The 14,905-nt window shown below is 41.6% G+C and overlaps 1 protein-coding gene across 3 annotated transcripts in view; it reads left to right on the top strand.

Annotated features, from left to right (window-relative positions):
* The first annotated feature begins 7,052 nt into the window (after nucleotides 1–7,052).
* LOC124803045 (TRAF3-interacting protein 1) overlaps nucleotides 7,053–14,905 on the top strand; it is a 265,079-nt gene continuing 257,226 nt past the window's right edge. Inside the window, exons 1-2 of one of the 3 annotated variants that reach the window (XM_047264162.1) lie at nucleotides 7,062–7,110; nucleotides 7,336–7,482. In XM_047264162.1, the coding sequence (XP_047120118.1) occupies nucleotides 7,348–7,482 (135 nt within the window). In that variant the 5' untranslated portion in view covers nucleotides 7,062–7,110; nucleotides 7,336–7,347. Of the gene's footprint in view, nucleotides 7,111–7,265; nucleotides 7,483–14,905 lie in introns of those variants that run through there. The other 2 variants (XM_047264163.1, XM_047264160.1) reach the window with 2 other exon arrangements.

Below are 14,905 nucleotides of genomic sequence, written 5' to 3'. Positions count from 1 at the left end.
TAAGACAACCCTTTGCTTCCTGTTCTGTAAGTATGATTCTAACCAAGTCAAAGATCTGTCTTTAATGCCATAATGTGGAAGCTTTTTTAAAAGTGTGTTGTGATCTACACAATGAAATGCCTTGGCAAAGTCACAACATAGCCCCACTGCATACCTTTTGTAATTTAGTTCACCCAAAATTTCTTCTGTTAGGTTAAATATAGCTCTGTCTGTGGAGGAGCCCTTATGAAAGCCGAACTGTGTAGGAGCCAGTAAGCCATTTTGTGTAGTGTGACTATAAATCCTATCATACCCTATTCTCTCAAATACCTTTGAGAATACTGGCAAGAGGGACATGGGCCGATAGTTGGATATTTCATCCCTTGCTCCACTTTTGTGGATAGGCATCAGTACTGCAGTTTTAATCTATCTGGGAACACACGACTTTCCATAGATTGGTTACACAAATAGCACAATATATAACTGATAAAGTCTGCACATGATTTTAGAATCCTACTTGTAATGCCATCGTATCCACAGGAATCTGAGTTTTTTTAGTAATTTTATTGTTTTTTTTCAATTTCTTTAGGGGTTGTACTTCTGAAATGAAGTGCTACTTTAGATGTTATTTGCATGTGGTTAAGTAGTTTAATAGCTTCTGTGTGAGCCTGTTTATTACGGTTCACTGTTTTTTCAGCCACAGAGAGAAAAAAAATTGTTGAAATCTGAGGCTGCAGCTTTGTGTTTATATTTGTCAGGTTTTATGTTTCTATTTGTCTCACTTTTTATGATGTGCCATATGGTTTTTATTTTATTGTTTGAATTGCTAATTTTTTGTTCATAGTGCAACTGTTTGGCCTTTTTGATTACACTTGTTACAATTTTATAGTATTTCTTGTAATGTAACTTTACTGCTGGGTCTGTACTAGTCCTCTGTTATACATACAGATCTCTCTTTTTGTTACATGGTTTTTTCATGCCAGTAGTTAGCCACTCTTTCCTTTTACCACAGGTTGGTTTGATTTTAATCTGTCTTTGGGGGAAAGAAGCTCCAAAATGTTTAAGGAATCAGTTCAGGAATGAGTTGAACTTCTCATTCACGGTGTCAGCCTGGTATACTTCCTCCCATTGTTCATGGCATAAACTATTTCTGAAGAAGCAAGTACATTCAGCATTTATTGATGTAACATATTTAACTTGGTTACAATGGTCATGTGTTGTTTTTCTGCTAGCAGGTTTTAGGGTTGTCATTTGACCATCGTGATCAGACAGACCATTTGTAACTGCCCGTGTCATCACTTCATTGTAATTTGTGGGATCTAGGAACAGATTATCAATCAGGGTCTTGCTGTGCCCATATACTCTTGTTGGGAACTAGATCATGGGGAGCAGATTGAAGGTTAACAGTAGTGATTCTAATAGTTTCTGGTTGTTATTTTGTGTGAGTAAGTTTATGTTAAAGTCACCACATACGATGACATTACTATTGTTTCTATAAAGTTTAGTAACAACAGTTTCTAGCTGAGATAGAAATTTTTGAATGTCTCCCATAGGTGACCTGTAAACTGTCACTATGATCAGGAACTGTGTTTCAAGCTCTAATTTGACGGCACAACATTCAAAGTGCTGTTCAATACAATATTTAGATACATCTATAACTTGTGACCTAATAGTATTGTGTGTGTAAATTGCCACTCCGCCTTGTCTTAAATTGCTCTGACAGTAGGAAAAATCAATTTTATAACTATTTAAACGTAGCTGATTAATTTCTGTGGCGGCTTCCAAGTGATGTTCAGTTAAGCAGAGCACATCAGGAATAATTCCGTCTGTGTCAGCTGTTTCTTGCAGTGAAAGCATCAGCTCTTCTTTTTTATTCAAAAGACTTCTTATATTCTGATGAAATATTTTTAAACAATATAGCTTATCAATTGTATTTTTAACTGGTTCCTTAATGTTAGTTTTCACACAAGTTAAATTATCAAAAGGTACAACATTTACACTGTGCTCTCGTCTGTTCTTTAGCCTAAAAAAGATCTTATTTGAGTGTTGACTATTACTGGAATGTGTTGCTGTGGAAAAAAATCACTATTTTTCTTTGCTGTGGTTTGCGATGAAACAAATTTTGTCATTACTGTTGAATTTGTAGTAAAACTGTTGCCTGTGCTTCTTTCAATTAGTTTTTGTGCTAGGAACGTTTTCCCAAGACTGTTCAAATGAAGCCCATGTGAAGTATGGAATCTTTGACCAACACCACTTACATCTAGAACATTTACATTTTTAAACTGTTTACATACGTTTGACAGCTGTTCATTTGCAAGTTTGATCTCTCTGTTCACACAAGACGACTGATGTAAGTCGTACCTCTGTGGAATGTTTACATGTATTACATTTGTGTGTCCTAGATAACACAAGCACTTCTACAGTTCTTGGCAAGCTACTGATGTTTCATTGTGGTACACGTCATTAGAGCCGCCGAGTAGTACAATGAAATCCTTGGATGATAACTTACCGATTTCTTCTGAATGTATATACGTACATATTTGAGAGAGAGATGCTCCAGGCTTGACAAATCCTGTTGCCTTCACAGTTTCAGCAGTTTCATTTATGCGAGAAGCAATCTCTCGACCGTGACTATCGGCAAGAATCACAAGCTTCTTCGGAATACCATAATGCGATTTATGTTGACAGATGGTTTCCGGGACAGGAACAGCAGCATCACACGGAACTTGAAGATCTCCTTGTTGAAGTTCAGAAGCGGTAGTACTTCCAGGAAGAATTACTGCAGCATTCGATGATTGAGAATGTTCTGTGTGAGCTTCAAGAGCATCATCGTTACTGTCTACATCGAGCACTTCAAATCTGTTTGTTCGCGGGATATTTGCGGCCCTGCTTAGTATCTCGGTAGTGAGCTGTCCACCTTTGCGCATCGAAAGTGGAATTTTGTTTCACATTTTACACATACTGTACCACTTTTAGCGGTTTTCCCGCATTTTTTACAGTTGGTATCATATTTGTTCTAATATCATTATCAATTACAAGACCACTGTTTGCTTTATACTCACATTGATTATTGTTGGTATATTTGCATTTCAGGGCGTGTACCTCTTTTAACAGCATAGCAATAATTTCAACTTTGCAGTCGCTCTTCTGTAGTGCTTTGTCTAGGCCATATTCATTACACCTTCTGCAACACCATAGTTTTCGTCTTGCATCTGCCTTTACACACGCGAAATGGTGTACAGTTTTACAGTTTATGCACGTTATGCCCTTCACGGCAAGCGATTTGCAGTAGCAAAGTCTTTGTATTTCGTCTCGCGATTCGTCAGACGAGGTACTAGCTTTTTTAATAATAAAACACGCGATACACATATCATCACGATATACATCAATTTTTTTACATGTTAAGCACTTTTTAACGTTTATGTTGAGTTTATTCCGGTAATTAACACAACCATAATTTACACTCGGCGCCATCTTGAAAAAATGCACGCTTGTTCCCGTTTGTTATCATTGTGTACCTCCTTATCTGCTTGGTATACTTCATTCTATAAGCTCGTCACCGTAATTCCGGCTAATCTGAACAAATCGGTAATCCGAACAGGGTCTGGTCCTAATTAGTTCGGATTAACGGAACTCTACTGTACTTCATTTTTTCAACTATGTGATGCTACTCTTGAATACATTACCTTAGCAAGAAATTTGGATAAAACTGTCAGAAGTGAGCTTGAGTGGTAGTTGTTAGCATCAGATCTATCCCCTTTCTTATGCAATGGTGTAACAATAGCGTATTTCAGTCTATATGGAAAAAATGCCCTGTTTCAGTGAGCCTTTACATATGTGTCTGAGAATGTGTAGTAGCCACTATTCACTTTTTGTGACAACAAAGATGGTGGTGGATCTATCCGAAACAAGTGGTTACCCTGCACAAAAGAATACATCAATACAAAACTTCCTTTCGTTAGGAACAAGTATAGAGTCTTCTCAAATGAAAGTAGAACAAAATCCGTGAGCACAGACGTTAGCTGACGAAGCTGATAAAGTCGCTACGACATCAAAAATTATTAAAGTATTTGGACTGACAGTAAGATTCTATAGGCATTCTAATAGCGATATTGTAAATGAGAACATATGCCACCACTGGTTTATTATGTATTCTCCACTGGCGTACCCACAAACGTTATTAATTTATATGCATTCTGTATATGTAATAAATAGTTTGAGAAAGCTAGTTATGTCACAAAGCTAAAACGGCGTTTCCCCCCATGCCAAGAACTGACGTGTGTAGAATGACGTGAACTGAATTTAGGTGCTTTCAATGTGCAATTTCGGTGGCGACACTGGTGAGGTGTCACTTGTGCTGCATTTGGAAACCCAGCTAAACGTACGCGAGTTTTGTTGAAGTTATGTGCAAACTGTTCCTTTGGAAATTTAATCCGTAGCAGGTAGAAATAGTAATTGGTATTTGCAAAGTTCAGTTGCATGGGTGAACACAACTTTGTTGTCAAGTTTTTTATTGGGACAGATATGGGGCGTCCAAGGAGGTTCAATGCATATCTCTTCGCCGCATGGAGGTACCACAGTCTAACATGTCTGCGCAGACATCGGCGCAGTTGTCTGTACATGCAAAAGATCGCTGCAAATGTGGTGTGTTCACACGACACAAACCCCAATCTACTACTCGCCCGCCATCTGTCGGTGTAGAAAAGAAATATCGGTGGCAAGCGACTACGCTCTCCGTAAACGTCAAAAATTTAATTCAGTTATTTTGAAATATAGAAATGGAGGAAGTTTTGTTGTGGTCTGTGTTCGCAACTTATGTTGCAAAAAACATTCAGACCAACCGCAGGAAACAGAGAAAGCGGTAAAAATGGTGTAGACAGTGGCTGCTAAAACGAAAGCAGTTTTCTCACGTAAATTTACTGCGAGAGTTGCAGGGCGAACCTAACGACTGTCGAAATTATTTGCGGATGGATGTCGAAACTTATCATTATCTCTTAAAGCTTGTAACCCCTCATATTATGAGAAAAAATACTTCATGAGAATGGCAATTTCTCCTCATGAACGGCTGGCAGTAACGTTAAGATTTGTGGCAACAGGAAGGAGCTACAATGATTTGGAATTTTCAGCGGCAATATCGAAACAAGCGTTGAGTGAAATAATACCCAACACATGTGAAGCTATTTACGCTGTCCGCAAGTCAAGTAAATTAAGTCTGCAAAGGTACAGATAATATTTTTAATGTTGTAGACGTGTTTGAAACACAGTAGGCCTATATTATTAGAGATTATATACCTACATGACCAATGAGCTATGGTTTACTTTGTTTCTGAGTAGGCATTTTCAGTTCGCTACTGTGTAGAAGCAACCTGTTACAAACTTTTGTTACAGGATGCAAAACTCCACTTTGAATTCTAGACAGAGTTCGCAACGAATTTTTTTATTTTTTTATTACTGTTTCTCTGTTTGCCGTGGCGGCAACTGCCGGCAATTTTTCAATTACAGCATTGTATGCTGCTGTTTTTTTGTCTCCGTCACTATATTCTTTACTTTTAATCTTCCACAAACATGGGTGGTTTATATATATTTCAATGAATTCACTTACAAACTCTCGAGAACACTGACGGGTATCAGCCATTTTAATGCCCTGTGCGCACAAATACAAACACTAGACTAAGCAAACAGCTGTTTCGCGCCAGATTTGCGGCGATCTGCTGTCCACACGCTCCAACTTGTCTGCGCAGATGTGGTTTGAACCCACAGATTTGAGAGGTTTCGCTCAAACCTCCAACTTCCATGTTTGCACACACCTCAGGTTGGTGCAAAACTCCTGTCCACACGCAACGATCTGTCTGCGCAGATCTTATGTGCGCAGACATTTGCGCAGACAGATCGTTGCGTGTGGATCTTAAGGTGCGTTTACACTGCGATTTGTATCGGCGCATGTATGAGATACATGTATATGCGACTTTGCCACATGTATCGCGACTTGTATGAGTTGACAAGTATCGACTTCATACATGTATGAGCGTGCGTTTACACTGGTTGATATGTATCACTGTGCGATAGCTTCCGACGACGATTTGGAAGATTTCACATTTTTATGTGCTGATACACTTGCTCTTTTGGAAGATGATAGGAAGAAAAGGCGGAGGAAGCGTAGGTGGTGGCACAGAGAGTTTCTCGCGAATTAACGCTAGAGGATGGCGCATATTTTAGAAATTATGTTAGGATGAGTATGGAGGATTTCCGCGGTTTGTTATCACTTGTGGCTCCTCTTGTGTCCAAAACCATCACAAACTTTCGGGAAGCGATTCCACCAGAGGATCAGTTGGCAGTAACACTCCGTTTTTTAGCCACTGAGGATTCCTCGTAAAACGAAGATTTCATGACAAAACATTTGCATTGTCGCGCGATTGCTAATGCCAACGTCTCACACACGATTGTCGGCATCCGTTGTCAACATTATCACGCGAGGCCGCCGGAATAATAGCAAAACATTGATATACGTGCCAGATGCATGAAAAAATTATATAATGTATTACATACTCTGATATATATATAAAACTTTTACCTTCACTTCTTGGGATAAAACTTGCACAATGGCCTCGCAAACACGAAGAATAATGTTGCACATGGCACTTTTTGATATTCTATGCAGATACAGTAACGTCGAAACGACAGTCGGCACCTTCAAAACTCAAACAGCCGCCAAAGAGCCTGGTACTACGCACGCGCTAATCGTCGAAATAAGCGGCAGTCGACAAGACGACAGGAAATGATAGTACTGCGCATGCGCGAGTTCAAATGTCGCTCATACATGTCGCGTATATGGCCAAAAAGCGATATACAAAATGTATACGCGACATGTATGAGCTCGAGGGTCCGCATACAAGTTCCGTGAATTTTTGTATGAGGTGATGTATCGCGACATGTCAAATTGACATGTCGCTCATACATGTCGCGATACATGTATCCCAGTGTAAACGTACCTTTATGTGCGCAGACATTTGCGCAGACAGATCGTTGCGTGTGGACGGGCCTTTAGACTCCATGCTTTGCCGTGAGTTTCTAACATCCTTGCGTAATACCAACAGCGCGACCTGAATGTGTCATTAATGCTGATATTGACATGTATGTAGCTACATACAGAATAAGTATTTTGTCAGACGAGATACTGGAAAAATATTAATAGCATTAATTGCCCTTTACTGAAGTTTTTATGATCAGTGTGTGAAGTTAAGTTATTTGATCGAAGTTAACTCATCCCGTATGATGTCACACCTGTTTGCACAGAAATTATTATAACCACATTCTTTTCTGCTGTTGTGTATATTAATCGTAAGGTGGTTGTTATAGTGTTTTGGCAGTATGACAGAAGAAGTAAAACCCGAAGTTATTAAGAAAACGCAGGAATCCTTAGGAAAATACATCAAAAGGCCACCTTTGACCGAAAAGTTGCTTAGAAAGCCACCGTTTCGGTTTCTGCATGACATAGTAACGTGTGTAAGTTGTTTATGTTCAGTTTGTATTGGATGAAGGCACCTGGTAGTCGCACTGTAGAAACCTGGTTTTGACAGCACAATGTTGTATTCATTTTGATGATCTGGGAACACGCGCATGTTGATGTTTCCGAAGCACTGCAAAGTCACGGGCGTGTAACTGTTTTTCTATATTTAAGGTTATTTACACGTATGATGCTCTCAAACTTTGTTTTTTTATTTTTTTTTTAGTTATGTTGCGTTATGTCTTAAAGTTATTGATAACGAACACAAGTAAGAGTGGTATTGGTACTGTTTACATTGTAAATTTTGTTGTATGTGCATTGTTCGTAAATATCTAGTACCAAATCACAATAATATTGCAGATTAACCAAGACGTTATATAAGTGGAGATCATTTACTGCCATATAAGTTACAAACATATTGAAGAAGGATTACCAAGCATATGTTAATACTTGTTTATATTTCGAATTTTACGTACTGAAATTGGTTCACAACGACTCAGTGTAATTAGGTTTTAGTTCGTCAAAGTAAAGTTTCAAAATGCCTTTAAACATAGGAAATAATGGAAAATTCATATTAAAGAAAGAAAAAAGTTGGCGTCCAACAGTATCACGATTTATTCGTCACTGACAATTTTCTGCCTCTACATCTATGTACTCCGCAAAATACTGTCGCTTGCATGAAACCATATATTGAGATTTCTCCCCCAGTTGCATATGGAGCATAGGGATAGGGACTGCTTAAATGTCTTTGTGAGTGCCTAATGCCTACTTTTGTTTCCATGGCTCTTATTGAAGTGAGGAATTGGATGATGAGTAACATCTCTAGATTCTTCACTTAATATTGGCGTTTGAAATTTTGTAAGCTTTCGTGGGATAATTTGCATATCTCTTCAAGAGTCTTCCTATTCAGATTTTTTCAACGTTACCATGACGATCGCAGGAGCCCATGGTCATTCAGCCACATGTATTTAATATCCCCTGTTATCCTATTTCGTATGGGCACACTTGCTCACAGTATTGTGAAATGACAAGTGATTTGTATGCAAGCAGTTTCCTTTGTCAACTGCCTGCGGTTTTGTAGAGTCCTGTCAATGAATTGGAGTTTACCATATGATTTGCCTATGATTGAGCTTATGAAGTTGCTGTTAATATTGTGTGCAAGGTCATCAATACAGAACACGAACAGCAAGTGTACCAGCATGCACTGGTTAGGCATACCTGAAGTAACGTCTGCTTTTGTGAGTGATTCTCCATCCAAGATGTTATACTTTATCCTCTCTACCAGGAAATACTCAAAGCAGCAATAAATTTTGTTTGATAACCCATATAATCTTACCTTGGTTAACAATTGTTGTTCAGAAGTCAAGAAATATTGCATTTACATGGTTTCCTTGATCAGTGGCTTTCAGGGTATCATTTGAGAAAATCATGAATTGGGAGTTTTACATGATTAATGTTTTGGGCATTCATGTTGTTGGCATGGAAAAGGTCATTCTGTTAAAGATACTTCATTATGTGTAAGTTCGGAATATGTTCTGCGGTTTTGCTGTAGATGGAAGTTAATGAAAGTGGAGAGTTATTTTATCCATAACTTCTGTTACCCTTCTTGTAAACATGTGTGACCTGTTTTTTTTTCCAGTCTTGGGTATTAGGCACAGGTGTCACAGTGATATACCTGTAGGATTTGTCAGCTTAATACATGGAAAAACGTAGGCCTCATATAGTGACATTTCAGTATGAAAGCTCCTTAAAAAGAGTACTACAAGGTTGCTGTTTTATTGAAGCGTCCATTCCAGTATTTTGCCTGAAGCAATTGAACACCTAAGTCATGATATCCATGCTGTCTACTTAGTCTCAATAGTTCTTGCTGCCACAGCACCCACCCATGTATGTAATTGATTTTGAAGCCGTGGCCATAGTGCCATGCCTCTGTTATCCACATCTGCAAAACCACTGTGAAATGCATGGCAGGGGGGTACATCCCATTGTACATGTTATTAGGGTGTCTTCCTGCTCCATTTACTGTCGTAGGGAGCACGGGAAGAAAGATTGTTTAAATGCCTCTTTGTATGCTATAATTAGAGCAATACCTAAGAGGTTCTAATATTTCCTAGAGTCAGCATTTAAAACCGGTTCTTGAAACTTTGTAATTAGGGTTTGTTGGGATAGTTTACATTGTATCTTCAAAGAGTCTCCCAGTTAAGATTCTTCAGCATCTCAAATCTGCCACCTGCTTACCCACGAATGAGCCTATGTATGAATTCCATTTCTTACCCCCTACAAAGTGTTACTTGATGTTACAGTCATACGATACGGTGTGTGTGTGTGTGTGTGTGTGTGTGTGTGTGTGTGTGTGTGTGTGTGTGTGTGTGTGTGTGTGTGGGGGGGGGGGGGGGTATTTTTATTTCTGTGAAGTGCACAATTTTACATTTTTGAACATTTAAAACAAGCTAAAGATCATAGCACAACATTGAAATCTTATCGAGGTCTTTTTTAATTTCGCGTGCTGCACCATTATATTAAGACATATTTTAAAACAGATCTGAAGGAGATTATTGCTGACCAAAACCGTTACTCTTAGGACCTAACAAGTTTGTGATCATAGACATGAAGAAATTTAGTGTTACTTAATATTTGTACAGCTTCATTGTAGATAACTGTGTCATCTGCAAAAAAGTCTGAGGTTACTATTAATATCGTCCACAAACTCATTAGTATGCAACATAAGCAACAAGGGTCCGAACGTACTTCCTCGGTGCACTCCCATAGTTATTTCTACATCTGACGATGACTCTCCATCCAAGTTAACGTGCTGCACTATCCCTACTAAAAGGTCCACTCAAAAATTTCACTTAATATCCCATTTTAACAATAAGTGTAGATGTGGTTCTGAGACAAATGCTTTATGGAAATCGAGAAATACTGTATCTAGTAGACTGTCCTGATCCGAAGCTTTCAGCATGTCATGTGAGAGAAGTGTGAGTCAGGTTTCACATGATCGATGGTTTCAGAATCCATGCTAGTTGGCATGGTAAAGGACATTATGTTCAAGATACCTCATTATGTTTGAGCTCAGAAATTGTTGTAAAATTCCACAGCAAATGGATGTTAAAGATATTGGATAGTAGTTTTGTAGGTCATTGTAGGCCCTATTACCCTTCTTGTAGACATGTGTGACCTGCACTTCCTTCCAACTACCAGGCATGGTTTTTTGTTCAAGTATCTACAGTACATTATGGTTAGAAGAGGTGCTAACTCAGCTACAGATTCAGTATCAAATCTGATAGGGATTCGTTTGGGCTCAGGAGCTTTGTTCAGTTTTAACAATTTCATGGGTTTCTCAGCACCATTTACACTAACATGTATTTCACTCATCATCTCAGTGGTGTGAGGATTAAATTAGGGCAATTCTCCTATGTGTTCATTTTGTTATGACCCCTGGCCACTGGTGCCATAACACACCAGGAAGACAGAGGTATGATTTGAGGGAGAGGGTGAATCCTGCCAGTGTGTGCAGAGATAGAGAGAAGAGTTTGGCATCGACTTTTATTCTGCCAAAGAATACACAGTGCCTCAGCCGATCCGGATGTCAGAAGCACTGCATGTGTCTACATGTCATTGCAAATGCCAGTGACAGTCTGCCACTACAGCACCCAGCCACTTCGTGCGCATGATGTACCAGCCTGTCCTATCCTGAGCAGACTGTTTGGCTGAATTGGAAGCCCCACCTGCCCTCCGGAGCACAGCTGGCTATTCCATGAAGTGCTGTTCTCGGTCACCATGTAGAGTGCCGAAGGTTAACAGCCAGCAGCTGTCGATGTAGTAGAGCCTTGGCAGCTCCAGTTGCCAACCAGGGCAGCTTGGTCAGTGATTGAGGACAGCTTTGAACCTAGGATGCCACGAGATTGCACCCCAGCTCCACCCTTGCAGAAGGCAGCTCGCAGTACGTTTGACGACATCACCCAGAAGGTGGAGGCTGGCTGCTCCCCTCCTCCCCACACCCGTGCAGCACTGAGCTTCAGACACACTTCATCATTGCTGTGGTGTGTATGTGCCACAGAGCTTTGAGGTTGATTCAGGGGGCAGTTGGCTGCCAGAATTAGTCACCGGACAGTCATTGTGGTTGGCCAGGAATTTAAACAATCATCATTCTCTCCGCATCCGGACGCGGACAGAATGGCAACACAACTGCCTGCCCCAAGTGTCTGGACAGCCGTATTTATACTCTTTTCCCTATGATTCTGACTTAGTCCCTCTGGAGGGGACAATTGGAGTGTCCTTAATAATTATAACATCAGCTTTTTCCAGCCCACTTCAGCCCCAAGTGCAGGTTGCTAGGCACTGTTGTAAGTGCAACATACAGGTTTTTTGCAGCACGTCAGTGCCCTATGTTCTGCCTGATTATGCCACTTCTGTTTACGATGTCCACCAGGCTGTGTTTTCTTGCCTGCAAGTGGCTTCGTTAACCTGCCTTGTTAAACTGTTTGCTTAATAACAATGTTACCAGTGGCCACTACCTGATATGTCCATTGATCCCTTAACTTGTACCTTCCAGCCATAGCTACACCAAGTTATTAAGAATACCATAAATCCATGCCTATAGTTACTCATGGCGTCGCATATGTTCTCCCTACTTTAGTATCGAGCTCCCAGTACAGTATCTGAACTCCAATATATTGAGGGCACCCTCCCCCCTTCGAAATGCACAGTGAAGTGTCTCCACACAGAACTTTTCCTCGCACTTGTATTGTCCCCCTAACTAACTACCATGTAACCTATTATACCCTTCTATACTGATTAAGTCCTTAGTACTAATTGCTTCCGTGGCCAGCGTCAGTTAACCATTCTATTGGTGTTTGGTGTGTTGACACATCTACAGCCTGTGCTTGCTTGCAGTTTACCCAGAAATACAGTATACAAAAGTCTGCTAGAAACAGGCCTCACAATGCTGTCATTCCCGGAAATAGCATATATGCTGCCACTTTCGTTCCATTGAAATGTCCCTTTGCTGGGACACTTAATTTGTCCAAGGACTGTAAGTTCTGGGTGAAGTGTGTTATTTAAGTAGGTTAAATTTTGAACGAGTAATACCCTCAGAGATCCTTTCAGTCAATACAGCGTATGCCATGATAGTGTCATAAGAGTTGATCCTGTGAGTGGTACCAGCAGCTGAAAGTCTGTCCAAATTACCTTACTAGTTGTTCCATCAGTAATGATTCTGCTTTCCTAAAGCATGAATTTTCCGAACGCTACCAATCTTCCTTCTTTGTAACAATTCAACCATACAGTTTCCATTGTGAATATTTGGTATAACCAATGTGTTCCCAGTCTCTTGAAGTAAGTTCAAGGTGGCAGAAGCTCGTTCTCACAACTCGTCCCATTTACTTCCCACAGAAACAAACTCGCTTCACATGGGTGCATATCAGTCCATACCTGGGCATCTGGACAGGTCACAACCTTCCCGTGTCCATCTTTCCAACACTACCTGTGACATTACTACGTTAGCCTTTCCAACATTTTCCACTCAGTGTGAGCCATTTGGGAATGAACTACCAACCTAGTTTCCATAGTGCAGGCTCCTCTCCCCCTCCCCTCCCTTTTCCCCTTGCACCCTGGCCCCCTTCCTGCGAGGTTACCAGCACGGTAGCCAGTCCGTGTGGTGGGCCTGTTAAGTACCCACTTGGCTGAGCCCCCTGACAACACAGGGATCACACTGCTAGTACCTGAGCTGTTAATGCCTTGTGTATGCCTAGGAGTTGATGCTCATCACTTTAGGGCATCAGAATTCCCGGCGATGGCTGCCGTGCCAGACAGCCCTTGCTGTGGATGGGTGGGCCACACTCCTTCTGACCCTTGGCCACCCTCTGGGAAGAGGGTCAAGCTCGCCGGCTTGGGTTGAAACCTTTCCCTCGGTACGTGGTTTGTACCAGGACAGGTAGCGAAAGTTTTTCCACAACCAAGACTTTGTTTTTCGTGGAGAAGATTGAAGGTAAGTATGGTGAAGTGGAATCCTTGAGTAAAATGCGGTCCGATTCTTTGCTCATAAAGACGTCTTCTGCTGCTCAATCTGAAGCCCGTGTGCTTGTGACCATCTTGGTGACATCCCAGTCTCCGTCGCACCCCACCAATCTTTGAACTCTATACCGTCTACTCCAGACTGATGAGGAGCTCTGTACAAACCTCGAGTGGCGACGAGTTTGATTTAACCGCCCTGTACAACGCGACCCTAAAATCAATCGCACCGGTACAGGCGCCTTTATCCTGACCTTCCAAGGAGATACCCTCCCAGAGAAGGGCAAGGTGATGGTGTATCGGTGTGATGTAAAACCTTATGTTCTACCACCGATGAGATGCTTTAAATGCTTACAGTTTCGACACGTTTTCCTGCTGCATCCATGATCCCCCTTACCCCTGTCCCAAACCCCTGTGCTCCCCCCCCCCCCCCCCCCTCCCCTGCGGTTCCCACTTCTTCGACGTCTGCTGGTCGAGGGTGCCCCTCCCAGCACCCCCCTTCCCGGCACCTTCCAGGCCAAAAGTCTGCTGCCACACAACGACCACAAGAACCCCGGTCTGTGGGTCCCCAGGTTGCCCGCTCACTTTCTGTTCCAGATCTTTCTATGGCTGGCTCCCTTTTGTAGCACAGCCCCCTCGATTTCAAACAGTAAAGAAGAAGAAACATAACTCCCGGGACAAGGAGCCACTGGTGTCGCCAGAGGTCCCGTCCCCACCTTCGCAACCTGACTCTGACCTGCTGCTCATGGATGTCTCCCCCCTCCTTGTCGGTGACGGATGGTGACCCGGCAGCATGACTGGCTTGACTGGCTTTAGCCTGTTCATCCCCCATTTGAAACAAGCTTCGGCCTTATCTTTTAATCCTTGTCACTCAGAATCTTACATCGAACCTTTTACTGAATGGGAACTTCTTTCCGCACTTTCTTCTTCTCATGATACGGCCCCTGGCCCAGACTCCACAATGACAACATCTTCTCCGGGTGCTTAACCATATTTGGCTCCAGGGTGACTTCCCTTCTCAATGGAGGGATAGCATCATGGTTCCCATCCTTAAGCCTGGTAAGAACCCCCGGTTTGTCGATAGCTATGGGCCAATTAGTGTGACAAACTTTGTTTGCAAGTTACTTGAATGGATGGTAGCCCGTCTGCTCCATTGGGTCCTCGAATCTCAGGATCTATTGTTCCCTTACCAGTGTGGCTTCCGTGAGGGATGGTCTCTGATCGATCATTTACTTCGTGTGGAATCTGCAGCTTGGCAGGCTTTTTCCCCAACGCTGCCATTTGGTTGCAGTATTTTTTGACCTTTGCAAGGCCTATGACACGGCTTGGTGCCATCATATCTTTCTTATACTTTATGAATGGGATGCTTTGGGCCCACTCCCGATTTTTATCCTCCAGTTCCTGTTCCAT

Source organism: Schistocerca piceifrons, chromosome 6 (assembly GCF_021461385.2).
Source record: "Schistocerca piceifrons isolate TAMUIC-IGC-003096 chromosome 6, iqSchPice1.1, whole genome shotgun sequence".
Classification (NCBI taxonomy): Eukaryota; Metazoa; Arthropoda; class Insecta; order Orthoptera; family Acrididae; genus Schistocerca; species Schistocerca piceifrons.
This window is presented reverse-complemented; position numbering and strand designations above follow the sequence as displayed.